Consider the following 25,287-nt stretch of genomic DNA (forward strand, 5'->3'; position numbering starts at 1 on the left):
GCCCCACAGAACAATTTGAATGTGACTGATTTCAATGGGGTAGTAGAAGGACGCACCCACTTGAATGAATTGAGAGGGATTGTAGGAAGACGTTCTCACTTGAATGATTTTAGTGGGATAGTTGGAGTACACTCCCACTGCCTGGGCTGGTGGATTCAGTTATTTGAGAAACTCTCCCAGCTGGAGATTAACCTACATGCCACTAGATAGGTAGCCAACTGGCTCTCCAACAGAACGCATACAGTCAAAGTTGGGCATTTCACCTCTGCCGGTAAACCAGTTACCAGTGGTGTACCACAAGGTTCTGTGCTGGGTCCTCTACTGTTTGGAATCTATTTTTCGGATGTCCAGGGGAAATTAGATGACCTGTGGCTTACCAAGTTCACTGACGATTGCAAACTGGGTGCAAACACTGAGTCCACCAATGATGTTAACATATTACAAAAGGGGTTAACGCAAACTAACGATTGGTGCCAAAGCCATGGACTCAAAATAAATGCAAAAAGTGCAATATTACCTCTTTGGCAAAGGGTCTGTCCCTGCAAATTACAATACAGACACCCCCCCCCCACAAGACCAAACCCAGTGGTGCAAGATTTGGGAACACAGGTTGAGAGCAACCTAAACTTTGATCACTATGTGTCCACAGTGGTAAGGGAAAGCTTTCTACGTCGCACACCTCATATGCAAGGGCATTGCATCCAAGACTAAGGATGTTATAACTCCTCTGTACTCGACCCTCATCAGACCACTAATAGAATATAACCCCCCTTCTGTATGCACCTCACCAGACACCTGCAGCAGCTGGGGAAACCACAGAGGTTTCTCACCAAGAAAATATATGGCCTTCAAAACTTGACCTACATGGATAGACTGAAAGCCCTGTCACTGTACTCTGCATCTTGTAGGCTGCTAAGAGGTGACTTGCGGCTGGCCTACATAGCAGTCTCTGACCCTGCCCTAATGGAAATACTGCACATCTGCAAGTCAAATTCAACAAGATTCACTTGCTCCAGGGATCTTAACCTATCTTAACCTAGCCTGTGACATTAATAGGCTCTACTGGAGAGGCAGTTATGTCTCCCAGAGATTGCTGCTCCTCTGGAATAAACTCCCAATTCACGTGAAGCAAAGTTCCTCAATGACCCTATTTAAGAAAACTTTGGCAACTGGATAGGAGACCGTCAATTCACCCCAGAAGTGCCACCTATGTCCATCATGGACAGGGGCAATTGGTGCTGATCATCGACTCGCGCTGCAAAAATAAACCATCTAACACAGTCAATTAGGGAATACGGCTGTAACACGGCTAGGCTTGTAAAGGCTCTAGGGCCATTAGCCTAGCAACCTCTTATGATTCAACACACTCTCTTACATACATTTGATAGATGATTCAGACTGACTGATATATGTTCCAAATTATTAGATAACCTGCAGTTGTATCAAACTGACAGTTAGATGAGAATCCTAGATAACTTCATTACCACCATAAAATATGCTGTATGAATCTTTATGAAAGCTAAATCTGAACTGCTGACTGAAATAAGAAGCTAATTCATATGGATGTGTATATATTCATGGCTGTGTGAATAAAAACTTGCAGGTACAATACTGTATTAATAAAAACTGAGTACATTAAACATTTCACCTACACCTGCCAAAATAAAGTTTTGGACAAATGCAAAGTTTTCTGGATTTCTGTTTTTATGGGAAGAGGAAAGCTCAAGCAATGCTTACATGTGGCTGAGGAAGTGAAGGAGAGTGGTCTGCATATTACAAGGATTGGGATTACTGGTGAAACCAAGAGATCACCTCACCCACTGGTCTTTCAACATGCATCTCCTCTAAATGCTGCAATTACTGATAATGCACAATCTCTTCAAGACAGTGTGGTTCTGCTGTGTTAAGCAAAATAATGCGCTATTGTCCATCAGCAATCTGTTACATACTGATTGTAAGCTGAGCACCCTAAAATCTTACAGATGTCTGATGGACTGACAGCAAGTATCACTGTTTTATAATATGTTGCTTGCGCAAGCGTAAATATACAAGAGTAATATGGCTCCAAGACAAAAAACTGAAACTAATGGAAATTAAATATTCTACTTTAAAAGAGCTGACATCTATAATCAGGTTCTGATGGGTAAAGACAAGCTGACACTGGAGAACTCCTACACCTATGATGGCAAGCATGATTGTTGGGACTGCACAGTGTGAGGAATACAACAGTATGGTAGTGGGCTGTTTTGTTAGAGTACATGTACAGCAACAATAAAAACTGATTTTTTTTTTTAATTTTAAGAAGCAAGTATTAAAAGACAGGGAATCTATCTTCAAGCTGAAGTTATGAAGGTGCGCACTTCAGATTGGCCTAAGCAATGTGAGAAACACACTGCAAGTTGGGTCTGCTTGATAGTCAATGCTTTTGATGCCATAGTACTGGAAGAGCAGTACACTGAGGGAGAAAAATTAAAGAGAAGAAAGTTGAGGAAAGATTAGAGAGTACATAGGAAAAAGATTTAGGAATATGCATATGTACTGCCGCAAACATTGTGAATTCAGTAAACATGGCTGTTTTGCAAGGAATGGAAACTACTTCACAATTTAACAGTGTCTAAGATTTTGCAGTGCATTTTTATGCATGCCACAGACACAGAAGGATACAACATGAAGTCTGACCAGTTCTGTGAATCATAATGGGAATTAGGTCACAGACAGATGCAGACGTTTAAACATCTGCTGGTAAATGTATTTCACACCAGACACACCATAACACATATCAAGGTGAGCTGCAATTAAACATGAATGCCATGTAACGTTACAGGACACAACTATCATATGGAGAACATGGCCATTCTGCATATAAACCACAAATGTGCATCACGACTTATTCACAGTGTGGTATCCTTTCCTGAATTGTAATGGACTCGAATAATAAATAATTCACAGCACTGATGCTATACACATACACAGCTGTGCACATACATAAAAGAATTCAGAATCTAATACTGCAAATTTTTCATCTCAATGGAAAATATAAACGAGTTATTTTAAAGCCACAGCTCGGAAGAATAATCACTCATGAAACAAACAAGATAAATGTATATCAAATCATGCAGCTTCAATGTGCTCAGTTTATCACAAGGAAAAAATATACAGTACTTAATATGCCAAAATATAAACACTATCATACAAGCACTACAACCACATTTTATCTGTGTTAAATTAACCTGACTTCTAGTAAACAACAATAATGTGAAACATGTCGTGGTCGGATGTAATTTAAAAAAAAAAAAAAAAAATATATATATATATATATATATATATATATATATATATATATATATATATATATATGCATACACATGTGCATGCGTGTGTGTTGGTGTACAACACATTCTCGGATGCATCATGCACATTTACAGTATCATTGTCCCTGTCATCTATTTACAGAGTCCGAACAAGCTAACCCATTTCAGATGACAGCTACATAATAATATAAACTATAATGTATGTAATAACAAAGTAAGACAGAAAATATTATTCAGTTTAAGCATACCAATCATTACCTTAGCAAATGCAAACTACTAAAACTGAAAGTCTAAAGACGAAACAAATGATGAATCTGTGAACATAAGCCCTCTTAAAAATGATTTAGTCGGATATCTGTGCTTAAAAGAAAATTAAGATACTGGGACTGGCAAATACTGCATTAAAAATGAAAGCAATAAAAATGTGTTTTTAAGTCTTCATAGCAAAAATCACTTTATGTTCATAGTCAACAGCCTCCTCTGTAATTTAATTAGTGTAAAAAAAAAAATCAAGCTTTAAAGATGCCAGGGTCTGCAAGGCCAGTGTAATCTCAGTGTATACATCAACCTGCACTGTAATTATTCTGGGGAAAAAGGTCACACAGAAAGGGCAAACATATCTTTGTATCTGCACAACCACACATCTTTCAATGACAGTTACGAATGGCTGCTAAATGAAGCCAGTATTTCTTTCTTAAGTGTACTGCAGACTTCTTGCATAGTGGCTGAAGTTCATAAATTTTATCCCACTTAATCTTGGAAAGCAGTATTATGATCCCATGGCTATGACGCACTGTTAGCATAAGACTGTATGGTTTCCTCAGAAACAGGATTTTCAGACTCTGGATGTTGTGTGTCCTTGGATTTCACTGCATGAAGTGCATAGTTAATACTTGTACTTTCTGTCCAACTCCACAACCCAGAGCAAATATTATAATACATCCCATTAATGGATTCCACATAGAAGCCATCTAGAATGAAAAAAAGGAAATATTAATTTTACAGGAGAACGCAGTAATCAACTATTGCAAACACTGTTAACTATCTCTGCAGAATCTAAACCACGGAAATACAATAAAGCTTAGAAACAACAGCAATAAACAAATTACAGCCTTTACTGGATTACTGGGATGCTTTATTTATCATAATACCCAAAATAACAGGTAGAAGAAGCAAACAATGGATGAAAGCTGACCCACTCACCATGTAACACTGGAGTTGCTCACCTTTTGCAGATTTGAAACTTGAGCAAAAGATAAATTAAGGAATGGAATAGTCACAGACTAATTCTGCCTTTTGTCTGCCATCCTGGTATGATGCTGACCAATCCAGTGATGGGTTAAGCAAATAAAAACACAGGGTTTGAGTCCAGCAACCTCCACTTATATTCTATGGAAATTCAAGCAAGCGGCTTAACCACTATGGCAATTCCAGATTACCTCATTATACAGCAGGTATATACTAATTCTGTAAAATTTAAGCAGGTTAAAAGAACAATAAACTAACATTTCCTGATGACAAACTCTTACTGCTTCATTCTGAAGACAAAATAACTTCTTCAGAATGAAAACACAATAAAAGTCTGTCATTTGGAAGTGGTTTTAGCTTTTTGTTGTCCTCTTAATTGCATTGATTTACATCTTTCACCCTGAGCTTTGTGTAGTATTTCTATTTTGTTCAATACTTGAATATTAAAACAGTGAAAATGTAGACTTTCAGCAGTTTTGTTTTTCTTTCAGAGAATGACATTCAGAAAAAGCGGTATTGGCTGAAGAAAGAAAAAAAGGATGAAAAAAGTACTTTACATGCACAGGTATGCAGAAAAGTTCTCTGCTCCCCACATACCAATGCCAACTACACCTACTTACTGTAACTTACTTTGAAGTTGCCACCTTTTGGGTAAAGTGCAACAATTACAGCATGCCAGAAACAATGAACTGACCTAACTGCATTTGACTGAATGATGCTTCTGTAGATAAGAGTGTGTGTTGTGACTTTAGGAAGCATTTCAAAGTGAAGGCATGTGCAGGCAGCAGTACCATTTTGAGTGAACAGCCAGAGTGTTAACATGTATTAGTGCAGTAGTCAGTCTGTTTATAAGTTTATTTAAGTTACTAAGCCTCAATCCTGATGTGTTTGTATGTAATAAAGCTGCTTGAATCAAACTCATAACTGTTCGTTTGTTTTATCCTGACCAGACATGGGGTTAGAAGTGGCATGTCTGAACGACATAGTGTTAGAAGTGGCATGCCTGAATGACATGGTGTCGGAACTGGGATGTCTGAGCAACAAGAAGCCAGAAGTCGAGCCATCAGGTGCACAGTTAGAAATGGAGGTATATAGGAATGGCTCGTTGCTCAAACAATTGAAAAAAGGTCAGAAACGAATTTCAGGTAATTAAAACTCACATAAATGATTTATTTCATTAAGAAAATGATATGAAGCATTTGCAGAGCACAAAATGCATTATTAATCAAACAAAAATCCCAAAACGCATTACTGATTAAATGAAATGTTCAAAAACATGACATTTGATAGAATTATTCAAAATACTTATGACAGCATTCAGAATTACATCAGATTTGCATAACGAGCAAGTTAAAAGTAAAATGAGCACAAGAAAAGCCTAACGAGCATGACAGAAGTCAAACGAGACAAATACAATAAAAAGGCAAAATGAGCATGGAAAAACAAAGCGACTGCATTTTTTTTTTTAGTAAATGACCACTTTTTTATATGAGCTACTATTTTGCACTGAATAAAGCTTTTCAAAGTATTTCAGAGTGTGCAAAGTGTTTGCAGTGTGTGCTTTACTACAGTACAATTATATTGAAGAGATTACTGTGTGTAAGGTACAGTTATTTTGCAAAGTGCAGTCATTTCAAAGGGTTTCTTATATTGTACAGAATTATTTTGCAAAGTACAGTCATGTCTAGAAGTTTCTTGTGATGTGTACAGTTCATTCACAAAGTGCAGTAATTTCAAAGTGTTTCTTACACTAAGAGTGGTTTTACAAAGTACAGTCATTTCAAAGTGTTCTTGTGCTACAGAGACTTATTTCACAAAGTACAATTATTTTGAAGAGCCTATTGTGCTATTGAGCAGAATTACAAGTTTCTGGCATAAATTTCTGACATATGTGTGTATGTTCGTACATAATTCCAAGGGTCTTTATTACTGTGTGTTGACATGGCAGAGGCATTTCACAGACCCAGTCCACTTGTGTTTGATCATAATATTGCACAGAACTGGACAGTATTTGAGCAGGAATACAATATTTTTATACAAGCAGCTTTTTCTGATAAAGATGCATACACAAAAGCATGTATTCTACTTAATCTAGCTCGGTCAGAAGCCATTGAAAGAGAGCATTCATTTGTGTATGCACCAGCAGTATATGCAGGAGAAGGGGAAAACCGTCATGTTGTTGTAAAAGCTGAATCAAGGGAGGACCCTAAGTGCTTGAAAGGTAAATTTAGAGAAATGTGTAAACCCCAAATGTTACATTGGAGAGGCATTTTATATAAGAGACCAAAAGCCAAGAGAAACTTTTGCAATTTATATTACTGACTTGAGAAACAAAGCTAAAACATGCAGATTTGGTAATCTGAAAGACAAGTTGATAAAGGACAGGCTTGTGTGTGGTGTTAATAATGGTGCAGTGAGAAAGATTTTGCATCGAGACAGTGATTTAACGTTGGGCAAAGCCATAAGGATTTTTCAAATACACAAGCTTACAGAAAAGCACACAAATATGCTTGCAAGTGATAACAGCATGGTTTCAGCAACCTCTAGAGCAAACGTAGACAGCATGCAGCACATGGGTAACAGAAACAGGCCTAAACACATGGCAGCTGCAGCCTCTGTGTGATTTTCAGGGAGAGCCCATATCTTTCCAGCAAGTTCTAAGACTAGCTCAGTAAAATGACATGCTCAGTGCACTACAAGGGTGAGTCACCAAAACCTATGTCAAGTCTTTCTGTAACTGCAGTAACTGGGGTGTCAATCACAAGTCCAAAAGAGAAAAGTGCTTAGTATTTGGTCAGCAATGCCACAAGTGTATAAAATGGAACCACTTTCAAAAGCTTTGTAAATCAAGCAAGCCTCATTCATTTATTACGAAAGGTCACTCAAAAAAGCAAGTTGATCATACAGAAAGCTGCAGCTCTACTTTCTATGTAGATGGTGTGGTTGGTGAAAAGGATAATGCAGTAGACTTGTTGGCAAAAAACAAAGTGTCTTGTACTGCCTGATTAATGGTAAACCCACAGAGCTCAAAGTGGACACTGGCTCAAAGTGCAATGTTATGTCAGCAGAAATATCTGCTAGAGTAAGAGCTGGTGAACAACTTAATTTGGCCAACTGTGCGAAGCTTGTTACTTATGGAGGTGAAGAGATTCATACAGAAGTCACTTATGTTGGTCATTGATTTACCAGTTGAGGCTTACAAACAGATCCTTCCTAACAAACAGCTTTTCTTGAGATACCAGCTCCAGACAATGTCCAAGCCTTACAGGGTTTTCTTGGTATGGTTAACTATTTGGGCAAGTTTATACCAGACTTCAGTGAATTATCAGCACCTTTAAGAGAGATGACACATAAAAATGTTACCTGGTCATGGTTGGAACACCACCAGAGAGCATTTGATGACCCGAAACAGAAAAGTGCCAGTCCACCTACTTTAAGATATTATGATGTCCAGAAACCAATAATTCTTTCCTGTGATGCTTCAAAGGTCGGTCTTGGTGCAGCTATTCTTCAAGAGTGTAGACCAGTTGCCTATGTGTCTAGAACTCTTACCCAAACTGAAATGCAGTATGCTCAGATTGAGAAGGAACGTTTGGCAATTGTGTCCGCATGTTTGAAGTTCGATGATTATATTTATGGCCAAGCTATTCAGATTGTGACTGATCATCAACCTCTAGTCACTATTTTAAAGAAGCCTATGCATACAGCTCCTGCAAGACTACAAAGAATGATGCTCAGATTACAAATGTACAACTTCAAAATGGTCTATACAAAAGGCAAACTTCTTTGTCTGATACCTTATCCAGATCACCCAGAAATACCAGATAAAAGCTTGATGCAGAGAATTTTGACTTCAATGTCATGGAAGTGTGTAATTTTTCTACCACAAGACTTGAGAAGAGATCATATAAAGACTGATCCAATTTTGAAAAAACTCAACCACTTCATCAATGTTGGATGGCCATCAAAGCAATCTTGTGTACCAACAGTAGTGCAACCTTATTTTCCTTAAAGAGATGAGATGTTGATGGAAGACGGTATCATTTTCAAAGGTCCTAAAGTTGTCATTCCTACTTCCTTACAACATGAGTACATCCAGATTTTGCATCGTGACCACCCAGGTTTCGAAGCTAGCAAAAGAAGGGCGAGAGGACTAGTATTTTGGTCTTCTCTGTCAAAAGATATTGATAAAGTACTTTCATCTTGTTCAGTATGCAATAGTACTAAGCCGCATTTGCAAAAACGAGCCACTTCAGCTAAACCAGATTCCTGAACTACCTTGGTCAACAGTAGCCACTGACATATTCAAGTGGAATAGTCAACATTACTAGTGTTGGTAGATTCCTATTCAAGTTGGTTTGAGATTGATCTGCTACCTAACCTAACGGCTAGTACTGTCATTACTAAGTTGAAACATCATTTCTTAGTCCATGGTAATCCACACAAAGTTATTTCTGACAATGGTGCCCCGTTTACCAGTCAGCTATTTCAGAAATTTGCAAAAGAGTAGGACTTTATCCATGTTACCAGTAATCCTAAGTACCCACAGTCAAACAGCCTAGCTGAACATGCAGTACAAAGTGCAAAGCATAGTGAGGTCAAAGTGTGATAATACCGATGTTTTCCTGAATTTGCTTAATCTCAGAAATATACCCCGTGACAATTTAATTAGCTCACCTGCTCAGAGACTTCTATCTAGGCAAACCAGAACAACCTTGCCTATCAGTTCCAGTTTGTTGGTGCCTAATGCTAAAAACACCAGAGCAATCAAAGCCCAACTACTCAAAAAGCGTTAATTCCAGAAGTCCAATTGTGATAAAATGAGCAAATGTTTTCGTCCATTTAAAGAAGGACAGATAATGAGGATGCAAAAGGCAAAAGTTTTGATCAAATTGGTCAAGTGAGAGGTGTATGTGCCAAACCAAGATCTTGCTTAGTAGAACCTGAGGGTATACAATACATAAGGAATTGCAGGTATCTTCTTCCGGTGTCTGAATCACTATCACAGCATCATACCATGATACAGACTCTAGATCTCACAGCAACCCAGACGATGTTCCTAATGAAGGACATGTCTCAGTAGCTATCCCGTTCCTGATGATGTCTCTGAAGTTGAACATTCATTAAAGACAGTCCCTGTTGCTAAACCCAGTCCTAATTTTTATGTCACACAATCAGGTCATATTTCCAGACCTAGTGTAAAATACAAAGCAACCTGGACATGACTGTTTCACTTGTAATTAGTTCTGTATAACTGCATGTCAAAGGATTATTTCTGTACAACTGCATATCAATGACTATTGTCATTGTTACTGTGCATGACTTATTTCTTAAAGAGGGAGGATTTAGATCTGTGTGTTGTGACTTTAAGAAGCATTTCAAAGTGAGGGCACATGCATATAAATAGAGAGCACGGGCAGGCAGCAGTGCCATTCTGAGTAAACAGCCAGAGAGTGGTAATATGCATGAGTGCAATAGTCAGTCTGTTTATTAAGTTTATTTCAGTTACTAAGCCTCAATTCTGATGTGTTTGTATGTAATACAGCTGCCTGAATTGAAACCACAGCCGTTCATCTGTTTTATCCTGACCGGACAAGCAACAGGTTCTAAGACGGTCACTAGCCTGGCAGTACAAGTATGAGAGGCTTGATTTGCTCTTGTCATAGGCCTTTGTGTTTAACAACAGAATACAAACAAAAGTTATGCATTTACCATAATGACAGATGTATAGGATCAAGTACTATATTTCTCTACCTCTCGGGTCTCAGAATGTGGGCCTAAATCAGTATCAGGCCATTTAATTCATCCACTTCCCCCACAACACTGGGCAAGGAAAGGCCCTTCTCCAAATCTCTGACAGTCTACCGAAGGCAGATGACAGGAAAAGAAAAAAGTAAGGAAGGAGATAAAAGCTCTCTGAAGCAACTTCCAAACCAAGACCAAAAATGGCAAGAGGGAAGTAGGGTGGGGGCTAATACATTCATTTCATTTTCACTTCCTTCACCTTTTTTTCTTTCTCATAACTCAACCTATTCACCTCTCACTGTTCTACTCTCCTCTAATTCTTCCTACCTCTCACCTCATGAAACTATGAGTGCATATATAATATAGAACAACTCTGGCCCCAACAAAAAATTCACAGACTGTGAAATGAAAAGGAACAAGCAGAAAATAGAATCTCTTTATTTCTCTCTCTCTCTCTAGCGCTTCGGTGTTTCCACCTTCAAGGAATATCAAACATTCAAACTGCAAAATACATGTTCTTATATAGAACTTCTAATTGATAATACACACCCCTTAATTAAAAAATTATGTAATTATATAAAAAAAATCCTATCTTAAAGTAAACATTTCCAGTGGTGATGTGTCTTTATTAAAAGGCACTGTTTTAGAAAGTGTGAAATGTTCATTTAATGATGAAAGTGTGTTGAAACAAAAGTTGTATAAAGAAAGCATTTTTATTTTAAAGTATAAAACTATGACACCCATAGGGCTTAATAATGAGCTAAACTGGAAGTGTTTACTTTAAGATAGGATTTTTTTATATAATTACATAATTTTTTATTACGGGGTGTGTATTATCAATTATAAGTTCTATATAAGAACATGTATTTTGCAATTTGAATGTTTGATATTCCTTGAAGGTGGAAACACCGAAGCGCTAGAGAGAGAGAGAAATAAAGAGATTCTATTTTCTGCTTGTTCCTTTTCATTTCACAGTCGGTGAATTTTTTGTTGGGGCCAGAGTTGTTCTATTTTGTGTGGAAGAAGGAGTTTTTGTTGTTTCAATAGTTGGGTTATGGCATCTGACCCCAATTTGGATGTACCTCGGGTGTTTCGAGAGGATCCGGTACTTCAATCAGGAGCATCAGGGGGACTTAATGCTCAGCAAGGTTCTCATAGAACTATTGAACGTTATTTTAATGGTTCCCTAAAAGCTCCCGGTTCATCTATGGATAATCGACATGGCATTACAGGCACTGTCCATATTTTTGATTTATATCTTAAGGAAAGAACTAAGAGAGTTTCAGACCCTTTTAATACGGTGGGACAAAAGTTTCATGGTATACCACCGGATATAAGGGAACTTTGTCAAAAATACGAAAGGTTGTTGGAAAAAGAGACAAAAACTCATTTCAATATATTGGGGTTACAGAGGTACATTGACCTTGATATTACACCTAAAGGGTTGAGATTTGTAAAAAAACCCCTGTACACCTTTTGATTTGAACTGCTCTTTGGATAAACAATTCAAAGAAAGATGCTTTAAATCTGCTCACAAATGTGTTATTGAGTGGCTTCACATTCTGCTGGAGAGAGATCAGTTAAAACACCAGCAGTTAAAGCAGGAGTTGGCTTTGTTATCACAAACTATAAGTGATTCTGTTAACCCTAATAATATGAAAGCTTTTTTGGACAAAACTAATGAGAGGTTACTTTCATTAGAGACTGAAATAATTGAACAAAAGAAATCAAAGCTTTCTCGGAACATCTATGACTACGAGGCAGGAATGGCTTTTACATATTCCTCCAATCGGAAGGCTGGTAACCGGGGGAAACATCAGCTCGTAAGGTTTAAAAGCACAACTTCATCTTCTTTCATTTCTTCAGGAGAGGAAAATCGTTCGGATGTAAGCGTTGAGTTTCCAGAGTTACCTTGACCACAACAACCGGCGGAATTTGTGCAAACATTTCGGAACCAAAGGGGGCCTTACTACAATCAACAACAGCAGCAGCAAGGACAGAAACGTAATAGAAACTTTGGGACATACGCTGGTAACCCAGATGGGGGTTACCAGGTGGATTTTCAGCAGGGACCAGGGAATGGACAGCAATTTAATAAAAGGTTCAGAAAATAAGGTATGTACTGAACCAAACATAGTTTTAAATTTATCTCGATGTGTATTAACACAAGAACAGATGTCTGTGTTGGCCCTAGACTTTAAATTTGTACCGACTGTGTTACCTCGAGGACATGTAGTTAAGCAGGAAGTTTTTAGATTTCTTAGGAAAATTCATTTAAAATATCATTTTTCTAAACACTCCATGGGCTTAAATAATATAGTGGATTCTTCTCTAATTAGTGAATCTGATGACAGCTTTTTTCTTGTGATGAAAATACAGATAATTCATACAATGCTTATTGTAAAATTGATGTTTCTTGTATCCCTTCGTTTAACAAATTCATACCACCCTTTGTCAACCAACGTATTATTCAGTTTGGTTCTATGATAGGGTTTGGTTGTGAAAATATTTGTGACAACATGATGTTAAATAGAAATGAAGTCTCTTATAATTTAACTTTGAAGGAATGGTATGCTTTGAAAAATTAAGTGATAGGACAGATATAGTTATTAAACCTTCGGATAAAGGTAATAAGATAGTTGTTATGAATGCATTACAGTATTATAATGTGTATGGATCACTTGAACAATGCTGAAGTTTATGAGAAATGCAGTAAAAGTAAATATGAACAGGCAATGCTTGAATATGGAAAAATATTGGATAGAAGTGTTAGATCGGGATACTTCACAGAAAGGGAGGTTAGAGACAAATTATTTAGTTGTAAAAGTGAAATAGCTGTCTTTTTTTGTCTGCCTAAAGTGCATAAAAGTATGGTTGAACCACCAGGTAGACCCATTATTTCTGCATGTAATTATTTTTTGCATAATGTTTGGTTGGTATTACATAAGATTTTACTACCTTATGTTATTAGATCCCCTGTTTATATTAAAGATAGTGTAGATTTTTTAAATAAAATTTCATCTTTGGTATGGAAAAAAAGACATGTATTGGCTTGTGGTTGATGTTAAAAGCCTATACACTTCCATCCAGCATAGGGATGGTTTAGAGGCAATAAGGTTTTTCTTGGAAGATAACCCTTTAACATGTTTTGTTATTGAAATGATAGATTTTTGTTTAAAAAATAATTATTTTTATTTTGATAATATATTATATAGACAAAAACAAGGTACAGCAATGGGGGCAGCATTTGCCCCTATGTATGCGAACCTTTTTATGTCTTTTTTTGAAAAAAAGTTTTTATTTGATTTAGATTTTGTAAAGAGACATGTACAATTTTATTTTTGTTATATTGATGATTTGATTTTTATTTGTGAAGATGGTATAGAGCAAGTAGACAAATTTATGTTAGATATACATAAGAATCCTTTCGGTCTGACATTTGACGGACTCCAGAAGGGTAATAGGGTGGTATTTTTGGACCTTATTTTGGAAGGTACAGGAAAAAGGGAACATTTCATTTAATATACACAGAAAGTTTGCGGATGGTAATCAGTATTTACATGCTTCAAGTTGCCACCCTCCTCATGTATTAGAGTCTTTACCCTATGGTGAATTGGTTCGTGTGTCTAGATTGTGTAGTGAAGTAAGTACTTTGGAGAAGGAATTGGAGACAACTAATTATATGTTTTTACAGAGGGGTTATGGACCAAGTATTTTGAAACAAGCACTGGTGAAATTAAAGAAGGAAAAGGGTGTGAATAGGGATTATCCTTCATGTACAAGAAGGAACATGTTTCATACTAGAAGAATCAATGAGAACAGACAGGAAGGGAGAGATGAAATTTACTATGTCTCAGTGTATAATGTGAAAAGTGAGGAAGTTAAAATTTTAATAGAATATTATTGGAAATATTTGTTAGAGGATAGGATTCTGGCAGGTATTCTTCCGAATAAACCACTTTTCTCATAGGTTCATCGGTTCATACTAGGCTATCTGCCCAAGGGCATTTATAAGCCTAGCCCATAGTTATGTGGCTTTCGCCACCCCTTTAGTTTGAATAAAAACTATGCCTATCATTTTGCTGTACCTCTGTCAAGCAGTGACACTGAAGTAATCCCTGGGGTATATCTGCGATCTCCCATCCATTGGTCAAGATTCCTCTTGAACAAGGCCAGCGAGGTGCTCTGCCTCACATGTACCGGGATTTTGTTCCACAGCACAGGGAGTCTCTGGGTGATGAATCTGTCCCTCCAGCACGTTCTATTTATAACCGTGTCAAGGTTTAAGTCTCCCACCCTTGTGGTTCTGAGGGATCTAGATTTTTTGAGGTGAAGCATATTCATCAAATCTGGGTTTGACATGGCCTTATATGTCAGGCACAGGTCACCTCTGAGCAAGCGGTATGAGACTGAATAGAGCTGGAGTTCTTTCAGTCGGGCAGCATAAGACATTTTTGAGACCCTTTATCCTTTTGGTGAGGAACTTTTGGGGCCTTTCAAGCTGCAGCAGGTGTCTGGTCAGATACATTCCGAACGGGCATTGTACTCAATCATAGGTCTAATGAGTGATGAGTACAGGGGACAATGACCTCCTTGATCTAGATGTGAATCCCTTCATGATCAGGTGGGCGATATAGAAGGTTTTCCTAACTACTTTAGCAACATGAGTGTCAAACGAAAGGCTACTGTCAACCTGGGTCCCCAGATCCCTGATTACTTTTTCTGTGCTCAGTGGATTGCCACCTATATGGTAGCTAGGGGTAACCTTGTTTTTCCCGAAGGGTATGACTATGCATTTTTTGGCGTTTAACTTCAGGCCATGGCTCTGGCACCAGTTATCCGTTTCTGTGAGGCCCTTCTGGAGGATATCTGTGTCAGATGTGTTTTCGACTATGGCGCTCAGTTTGCAGTCATCTGCAAACTTTGTCAGCCATAACCCTCCTGTGTTTGCTTGTACTTCAGAAAAGTAGATGCCGAACAAGAGTGGACCCAGGACTGAGCCCTGTGGGACACCACTTGTGACAGGCTTTGAGTCTGACATGGCTCCAGCAACTCTGACCCTGTGGGTTCTGTCACTTAGCCAGTTTGCAACCCATCTTGTGATGTATGGGTTTACATTCAAGCTGATGAGTTTTTCGATGATACCTGAGTGGGGTATTGTGTCAAGGCCTTTGCCAGGTCGAGGTAGGCTGTATGGACTGCCTTACCTCATCAATGGCCTTGGTGACTGTCTCAAAAAGTCAACTAAGTTTAAGAGGCAGGATCTGCCTTTGACAAAGCCAAACTGGGTTGGATCCAAAGTCTGCAAGTTCCCTATGTCTTTATTTATGAGTTCCATTATGATCCTCTCCATGGCTTTGCAGATAAGGCTTGTCAAGCTAATGGGGCGGTAATTTCCAGGGTCTGTGGAGGCACCGCCTTATGAAGTGGGACCACAGTCGCCGCGCCACTCCTTGGGTACGTATCCTGAGGTGAGGCTAAGATTAAACAGCTGTCCTAACTGTGGGTTTAATTCCTCGTTGAGTTCGTGAAGCACACAGCCGGGGACACCATCCGGTCCCATGGATGCTGTGTTTTTGCCTTAGTGAGGGCAGTTCTCACCTGGGCGTTGGAGATGTTTGGGGGCTACAATCCTCTGGAATAGATATCTCTCCTTTTTGGGAGAAGTTTGCACTGAACCTGTCAGCCAGTATGTTGGCAATGTGTGTAGGTTCAGTAATTTTCACATCATTTTGAACTAATTCTGAGCATATCTGGGAGTTTCCTCCTAGGTTTCTAACATAGCTAAAGAAGGCCTTATGATTGTCTTTAGAGTCCTTGGCGATTTTTCTCTCAAAATTTGCCTTGGATGATTTTATGAGAGCTCTTAGTTTTTTACTTATAATGATCAAAGGTGTCTTACCTTTCAAGGATTTTGCTCTATCTTGTAGTAGCTTCCTCCTTTTGTTGTAGAGCTTGTTTATGGCTGGGGTCCACCAGACTGGATGCTTGCCTTTGGTACAGAGAGTCTTAGTTTTGTTTGGGATTGCCTGATCCATGCAGTCCTGTAGGTGCTGGTAGAAGGCATTTGTAAGTGATTCAGCGGTTTGAGTAATGTTTACCACTGGCTCAGGGGCCTTAAAGGAGACCACACTAGTTTTTAGAAGGGGTAGGAACTTAAAAGATATGGTAGTATGTGGAAAGTTTCAAATGCCTAAGATAGATATACCTAAGAAGGTTATGAATTTGGGAACAATAAGTTGTAATAGATGCAGCATTTGCACAAATATTGTTAACACATTTCATAGTATAAATGGAATAAAATTTGAGCCAAAGGAGGTTTATACATGCAGAAGTAAAGGGGTAATATATGCACTTAAATGTCCTTGTGAACTTTATTATATAGGGGAGACTAAGAGAGAATTCCGTATTAGGTTCATGGAACATGTTAGGGATGTAAAAAATAAGAGGGAAAATAAAATAATTGCTTCACATTTTAATACATTTCATAATGGTGATGTGTCTTTATTAAAAGGCACTGCTTTAGAAAGTGTGAAATGTTTATTTAATGATGAAAGTGTGTTGAAACAAAAGTTGTTGTATAAAGAAAGCATTTTTATTTTAAAGTATAAAACTATGACACCCATAGGGCTTAATAATGAGCTAAACTGGAAGTGTTTACTTTAAGATAGGATTTTTTTATATAATTACATAATTTTTTAATTAAGGGGTGTGTATTATCAATTAGAAGTTCTATATAAGAACATGTATTTTGCAATTTGAATGTTTGATATTCCTTGAAGGTGGAAACACCGAAGCGCTAGAGAGAGAGAGAAATAAAGAGATTCTATTTTCTGCTTGTTCCTTTTCATTTCACAGTCGGTGAATTTTTTGTTGGGGCCAGAGCTGTTCTATTTTGTGTGGAAGAAGGAGTTTTTGTTGTTTCAATATGAGTGCATATATGCCTGCACTCCAAATTATACTTATGTACTCCAAAATACTTGTTTTACTTTTATTCAATGCTTTGTTACAACATCTTGCTCAAATGTTATTATTCTGTCTTATAGGTTATTGTGTTTTAGTAGTGTTTGAAAATTATATTGTACTTATTAACTTTGTTGATATTAGCTTTGTAATATTTGTACATGGAGCTTTTCTCCCCGGGCCTCAATTGAAAACTGGCTCATTTTAGGCCCAATGGACTTTTCCAGTTAGCAAACTGCAAATAAAATAAAATAATACAGGAAAATGGATCGGCTCCTATACATCACTCGTTATGGTAAGAACAAAACATCTGCATGTAATATGACTGGTCCATCTTCTTCTACCTCTAGAACTGTCCTAAGCATAATTTGCTGGGTGTATTATTACATAAAGACACAGACCTAAACTCATAAGCAATTCCCAAGGGCAAAGGAATGCAATTCTGACCAAAAATCAAAATTGGATAGTTACCTTAATGATATATGTGCAGGACTAGGTCCACCTTTCTCTACTTCTGTGACTCAAGGCCAGCACCTGAAACTTTCCCTGGCCTCCTAACTCCTTCCCTGCTCCCACAATTCTGTGTTCAGGAAACCTCCTCTCCAGACTCTGTTAGTCCATGCAAGACAGAGCACAAGAAAAAATGAAATCAAGAAAGGAAACTCTATTTGCAGCAACTTCCTGCTCAATACCAAAATGGCAGGGGGACGAAGGGTGGGGCAACAGAGACGGATGGACCTAGTCCTCCACATCTATCATTATGTCAAGTACATGACTTTTGTACATGACAAGACTGGTCCATTTTCCTTTTCCTTTAAGATAGCCTCCCAAACATAACTTGCTGGGTAGACCACTGTAAAGAATATCTCAAAGGATGATATCTCCAGAAGGATATGAGTGGAAGAGATATTACCTAAAATGCCCCACAATGGAAAAGGAGACTACTACTAATATATGTTCTAAAATACGACAGGAAAGAAAACTAGTAGGCCCTGAATCTAAAGATCAAGACCCAGAAACCTGCATTTTAAGATTAGATGTGACAGCAAAGGGAAGCCTAAAGGCAGTACACTGTCGAGTCCCAGAAAGATTAAGTCTAACAGGAGGAAAGGTAAAAGGCCACCAAAAGTACTCCTTAAGAAAGAAAGGCATCTAACAAGGTAACAGAAAAAGAAAAACTATGTCCCTCTTACCCTAATTGTAAACGTTTGAGTAGATCTGTTGCAGTACTGATTTTTGGGTCTTACTGTCACGCAGAATCCTGCACCCATCCTAATTTCCAGACTCTTCACAACATCTGAAGACAGACATCTGGATATCAGGGTATAAGAAGGGGGTCAGTCAGTGCCATCTTCAGGTATTTCTAAGCAGTGAACAAGTAGCCTGATGCCTGAGGACAGCACAGCCTCCCCAGATGTCTGAATTTAAGTGAAAAGGAGGAAAGGACAGAAGAGGCAGAGTGGGGAGGATGGAGAGAACAGGACTATCTGCAGAAAAAAAAAACTCTTGTATCCAGCAAGAGGGAGTCAAACAGGTCAGAAGACAGAGGGGTTGGAGGGTAGGAATATGTACTGCAACACGGATTTACTCAAACAAGTAAGGTAAGTGAAACTCAACTGTATTACATTTTTCACAGTCAATGTTGCGGTAGTGATTCTTGGGAGGACTCCCAAAGCTAACAGGTGGGTGGTGGGTCATCTGCACAACCCTACAAAATAAGGTTTTGCAGGATGGCAGTAGCAAAAGCTGCTCTAGCTCTGGAGACAATGCCTAGGTTATAGTGTTTTGTAAAGGTGTGCACCGATTTCGATGTGGCTGCCTCTAGGATGGCCTGGATAGGGACTCCTCTTTTTTTTTTTTAACACCTTTATTGAATTATCACTTAAGACCCAGGGAACATATATTTATACAAGAGAAAACAAACTATATTAACATATTACCATTTACAAACATTATACATCATATGCTCTTTTGTAAAACTAACATCAATCCAACATTACATAAATTGCTCAGTTCCTGCCTTGCCTTAAACCTCATCCTCCTCCAAAAACTTATTCTGCACATATTCTTCCCACAATTTGGGAATGGACTCCTTTGAGGAGAGCAGAGGTAGTTGTCCCATGCCTGACACAGTGGGCTTTAATATGTCCAGGTAAATCTTTTCCATGATGTGATTAACAGAGCTTAATGCAGTTTGCCATCCATTTTGAAATTGTTTGGAGACAGACTTGCCCAGTTTATCCTCTGCAAAAGTCACACCAATTGCAACGTCTTATTAGCAGTTTTTGTCCTGTCTAGATAGCACCTGATCTGCCTGTGCACATCCAAGGAGTGTAGGACTTGCTCTGCTCTGTTCTGTGGATCTGGGTAGAAGACTGGTAGGCGGACAGCCTGGTTTGAATTAAGTTCTGAGACTGCGTTGGGCATGATGGTGAGTTTGTTCTGAGGGTGACCCTACCCTTGTGAAAGACATACAAAGGGTGTTTAGACATGAGGGCTTGTAGTTCAGAAACTCTCCTAGCTGATGCAACAGCTGTAAAAACAGTGGTCTTCCAGGTGAGCATCTTCTAGAAAGGTAGGGTAGCAGGTTCAAAGGGGGGGGCAAGGTTAGTTTTTACTAACACACAATTTAGATCCCATGCAGGAATAGGGTTCATCTAGGTGGTCTCAAGTGAATCACCCCTTTTAGAAAAAGTTTCATGTAGAGGTAAGAGAAGATAGGTAAGGCAATGTGCAGGCAAACTGACATGGCAGATGCGTGTACAGTAATGTTGGTATAGGAAAGTCCTTGTCTAAAGAGGACTGACAGGTACTGCAAGACTGAGGTAATGCCTGTCTGAGAAGGGCCACTGATTTTGTTGTGACACCAGGTGGAAACTCTTTTTCATTTTACCATGTATGATTTTCTGGTACTCAGTTTCCCCACTTCCCTTAGAACAGAAAGCACATCCTTGGGATAGGATGCATGCCTCGATGTCAAAACCCAATCCTCCAGGCTGTTAACCTGATGGTGGCTAGATGGGAGTCGAAGACATATCCCTTGGCTTATGTCAGATCTAATTCCTGAGGTAGGGTGCAGAATTACCCCCTGTGGAGTGAAAGAACCAGTGCTGTCTCAGCCAGAAGGGGGCCGCTAGAATTATGTTGGGTCTGTCCTCCCTGATTTTTATCAGTACCCTAGGGATCAGGAGTAAGGGTGGGAAATCATACAAGAACCAGTCTATCCATGTGAAGGAGAAAGTATCTATTTCCCAAGCTCCTGTCTGTTGAGTTCTGGAGCAGAATATCTGTAGTTGTTTGTTGTGGTGAGAGATGAACAGGTGTACTGAGGGGACCCCCAATGTACGGTTAGGTCCTGTAAGACAGTACAGTTGTGTAAAATCTTACAATAACACAGATGTCCTTCTCTTCACTGTTACAGTATTCTTCACAAAAGGGCTCTCCTGTCAAGGATAGCCCATTGTCCGTCCACCATATCAAAGCCTTTAGGTCTTATAGGCACTACAGATAACATGTATGGTCCCCACACAGGATACAGGGCATTAAGGTGACATACAGACACAGATACTCGGAACTGAATTGCCTCAGGAGGAACAAAACACTCCAAGAAAAAGCATCAAAAGGAAAAGGAAACAACAGCCCCTAGACCAGAACAGAAACAAAACAAGGGGCAAGAGCTATAAAAGAAGGGGAAAGGAGAGAGGGACCAAAAACTGCAACAGTGAAGATGACATCTACTGTTATGGTAAGATTTTACATGACTGTACAATGTCCCTCCATACCACTGTTGCAGTATTCTTCACACAAGGGAGAGTACAAGAGCTACAAGTAAAACTGGGAGAAGGAAGGCACAGAACAGCCCTCTACAAACCCATGGCCCTGGCAAAAACTGCCATAACTCTGGGAACAAGATTCAATTTAGAATGCTTACTAAAAGTATGAACAGAAGTCCACATAGCAGCCACAAAGATGAACTTGGTGTCCAAAAACTTTTAAAATGCAACAGAAGAGGCAACCGCCCTAGTAGAATGAGCCTTTACTGACAAAGAAAGTAATTTGCCATGAAAAGAATAATACAAGGAAATGGCTTTAGAAATCCAGGAGGAGATGATTTGCTTGGAAATACCTAAACCCAAAGTCCAGGGATGAAAAGAAATAAAAAGTATCTCAGATTTGTGAATAAACTTTGTTTTATCCAAATAATGTCTGAGCTGTCTATGCAGGTCCAATTTGTAGAGAACCTTCTTAGTGGCAGAGTGTGGAGAAGATAAAAAAAGAAGGAAGGTGAATAGACTGATTAAGGGACAACTCATTAACCACCTTGGGAATAAAAGAAGGATTAGTATGAAGAGACACCCGGTCTCTGTGGAAAATCAAAAAAAGGGAAAACAGTCCTCTTGGTAGAAGTAAGAGCCAACAGCAGAACAGACTTCCAATTACAATGTTGCAAGGAAGCTGGATTTACAGGTTCAAAAGCAACCAGAGTCAATTTTTCAAGTAAAAAATTGAGGTTCCCAAGAAAGAGGAATAGGCTTTCTTGGGGGCCTGATATGAAGGACGCTTTTAAAAAACTGCCTGACCTCAAACCAAGAAGCCAAAGGGGAGCTCAAGGGCATACAGGCAGAGACTGCTGACAGGTGAGCTTTAACTGAAGAATATGCCGAGCCAGCATGGAGCAGATCACACGAGTAAGAGACAAGCACAGGAACCCCTACTGAGAAGGGATCCTGATGATGAATAAGGCAAGCAGAAGAACCCTTACTGAGAAGGGGTCCTGATGACGAGTCAAGACACCAAACAGAAAAATCTTTTCCATTTAGATATATATTACTTTCTGGTAGTGGGTTTCTTGGCCTCCTGCGGAACCCAAAGATGTCCTCAGAAAAGAGATGCCTAAAAGGGATCAAAACCCTATCAATCACAATGACATCTGAAGAGTGGACAAGTGAGGATTAATAACAGATCCCTTGTCTTGTGTGAGAAGATCCACCAGGTGAGGTAACTTCTAGTGACTGCCTCTTGCCAGGTGATGAAGAAGGGGGAACCAGTGCTGTCTGGACCAAAAGGGAGTCATCAATAAGATTTTGGGAGAGTGCTACCTGATCTTGTGTATAACTCATGGCAGCAGAGGAAGGAGAGGAAAGTCGTACAGAAATATTCCTTTCTATGGAAAAGACAGGGTGTCCACCTTCCAAGTCAAGAGGAATTGGTACTCTCAAACAGAAAAGAAGAAGTTGTTTGCTCAGAAGGGAGGCAAAAGATCTACCTGAGGAATAACCTACCAATAGACTATGTCCAGAAACACATCTCTGTGAAGCATCCATTTGGAGTCTGTGTTCTGGACCACTTAAAGTCTGTGACTAGATTATGCTCTGAAGGAATATAAACTGCTTTTAAGAGTCACTTGATACTTCATAGCTAGATCTCATGCCTGAACAGCTAATCTGCAAAGGAGATAAGACCTCATACCCTTCTTGCTTGTTGATGTACTACATTCACAGTGGTGTTGTAAGTGAAGAGCTTGAGGATGCCGGGAAGAAAAAAGGAATGAAAAGCTTGCAGAGCCAGAAGCAGAGTCCTCATCTCTTTTATGATATGTTAATATGGTCTGACCACTTTTAAGGAGGCCACAGACTCTGGAGTTTCAGAGAGCCACAAGAAGCACCTCACCACAGATCCGAGACACCCTTGAAGAGTTCCTGAAAAGGAACTGGAGCCTGAAAGGGTAGTCCCAGATTGAGGAAGAGTTGCTATATCCACCACTGTAGCTCAAGTATGAGAAAAGGAAGCAAAGCAATACGGAACTCCAGATGGTGGCAATGTTGAAGCCACACACATGTAAGGTATCAATGGAGTTTCTTCATATGAAGCTTGGCAAGAGGAATCATGGGAATGGCGGGGGCCACACACCCCAGAACCTTGAGAAATCCCCTGGCCGTGAGAGAAGACAGAGGAAGAAGAGACTGGTTAAAGGTTGTCAGAGACAAAACCTTGGAAGCAGGAAGAGAAGCCAGCATGGGAATGGTCTGAATCCTGTAACAGAGAAAAATATGATTTAGGGAGGGCTTAAGAATCAACTTCTTGATATTGATGGTGAACCCCCGACTTTATAAAAAAAAACATGTGATAATGTGGAGATCTTGCAGGAGACTGCTGGGAGAAGAAGCGTGAATAAGTAGGTCATCCAGATAGGGGAATATCTGTATTCTTTTGAAGCCTGCAAAAGACAATAACAGTCATTTGGTGAATACCCTTGGCACAGTAGAAAGGCCTATGGGCAAAGAAGGGAACTGAAAATGAGAGAAATAGAGAAAAGCAAAAACTTCCTGAACAGAGGGTGAATGGGGATATGAAGATAGACATCTTTTGAGATCTAGAGAGACAAAGAAGTCCTGGGGAAGAAGGAGAGGAAACAGATGAACACATAGGATGTATACTCTGGCCGAATCAATAAATATATCTTTATTAAAATAGGTAAGCGCTTTTGCAGAGACCATTGAAAAAAGAATATGAAATGAAGAAGAAGCAATTTAAAGACACATACAGCCAATCAAGTCACAGAAAGTTAAACACATGACACCCTTAATTAAGAAGTCAATAAAATCAATGAAAGAAGCCTCTCTGCTTCAGTACCGGTTTTAAAGAGATATGATCATTTATTCCTGGCCTGCAATAAGCCCTAAAATCTAAAATACACCGCAGTTCACTATATTCAGTTTTATTACAGATGTCTCCTTCTCTAAGTGTGTCATTTATCAATTCTAATAGTAAAAACTTAAGGGAGTGCTCATGTCTCTTTTCCATCACACGTTTAGCTAGAGCACTACTCATCTTTTCCTTCTTGACATCATTACAATGTTCTAAAACCCTCTCCTTTAATGTACGGTTCGTCTTGGCTATGTAAACTCCTTCACAGTGCATGCACTGTGCTAAGTAAACTAAGTCTTTAGTTTTACAATCTGCGTAAAAGGTTGAATTCAACATTCTTGCCTGATACAGGATGTCGAACATGTAACACACTCCAAATAAACCTATATGCATTGCAAGACTGACAGCGAAAAGGTTCCCAGGTGATCCAAAAACACTTTATTCCTTAGATGTCATTGTCTAGACATAGACACTGTTTAAGCATTTTGTTTTTTAAAAATACATTTTGGTGCTTGGCCTAAACTCTTTTTAAGGTCAGCATCAGACATTAAAACAGGCCATTTTTTCTAATTATATCACAAACTAAGTTCACATCATTTTAAAAAGTAGGCAGCACTCTAGATGCACTATTTTGTGTAGCAGGCTCAGTTTGTGAACCTGTCTTGCTCTTGTACATCTTTTTAAATGTACTGCTTCTATCATGTTGTCTATTTCAGACAAAGTGTAGCCTCTTCTTGTGAAATCTCCCTTGATCTGACTAATGGCTCTATTTAATGTCTCTTCATTATTATGCAGCCTCATGACCCTAAGTATCTGGACTTTCAGGACATTCCTAGAAATATGTCTAGGATGCATGTTAGTCTTATGCAGCAAACTGTTCTTTTTACATGGCTTCTTAAAAATACTCATATCTACTAGCCCAAACATATTCCTATATACCATTACATCTAAGAAATCAATCTTTTCACAGAAAAACTGAACACTAAATTTCAGAATGGAAGTGCTCTTCATGCAGAAAAGTAACAAAGACGGTCAATCTCTGTCAAGGTTCATCCCATATCATAAACACGTCATCAACAAAATATTTATAAAAATAAATGTGAGCCCTAAATGGATTATCACAGAGCACCTTACCTAATTCCCACTGCACTAACACAACACTGGCATAAGTGTTGGTGCATGCTGTGCCCATGACCACCCCAATCTTACATTATTTTATTATTTATTGAAATTGTTTGAGCGGGAAAGTCCACTGGGCTAATGATCCATTTTCAGTGGAGGCCCAAGGAGAAAAGCTCCATACAATCACAGACATTTTTACATAACATCAGTTTAACTTTGAAAGTCAAGAAAGTTTTTACACAATACAAAC

The 25,287-nt window shown here is 38.9% G+C and overlaps 1 protein-coding gene across 1 annotated transcript in view; it reads right to left on the reverse strand.

Annotated features, from left to right (window-relative positions):
- Nucleotides 1-3,775: 3,775 nt before the first annotated feature.
- COQ3 (coenzyme Q3, methyltransferase) overlaps nt 3,776-25,287 on the reverse strand; it is a 308,544-nt gene continuing 287,032 nt past the window's right edge. Inside the window, exon 6 of the mRNA XM_044065834.1 lies at nt 3,776-4,282. Coding sequence (XP_043921769.1) covers nt 4,095-4,282 — 188 coding nt within the window. The 3' untranslated portion in view covers nt 3,776-4,094. The remainder of the gene's footprint in view (nt 4,283-25,287) is intronic.

This window comes from Protopterus annectens, chromosome 1.part0, assembly GCF_019279795.1.
Source record: "Protopterus annectens isolate FY-2018-M chromosome 1.part0, PAN1.0, whole genome shotgun sequence".
Taxonomy (NCBI): Eukaryota; Metazoa; Chordata; order Ceratodontiformes; family Protopteridae; genus Protopterus; species Protopterus annectens.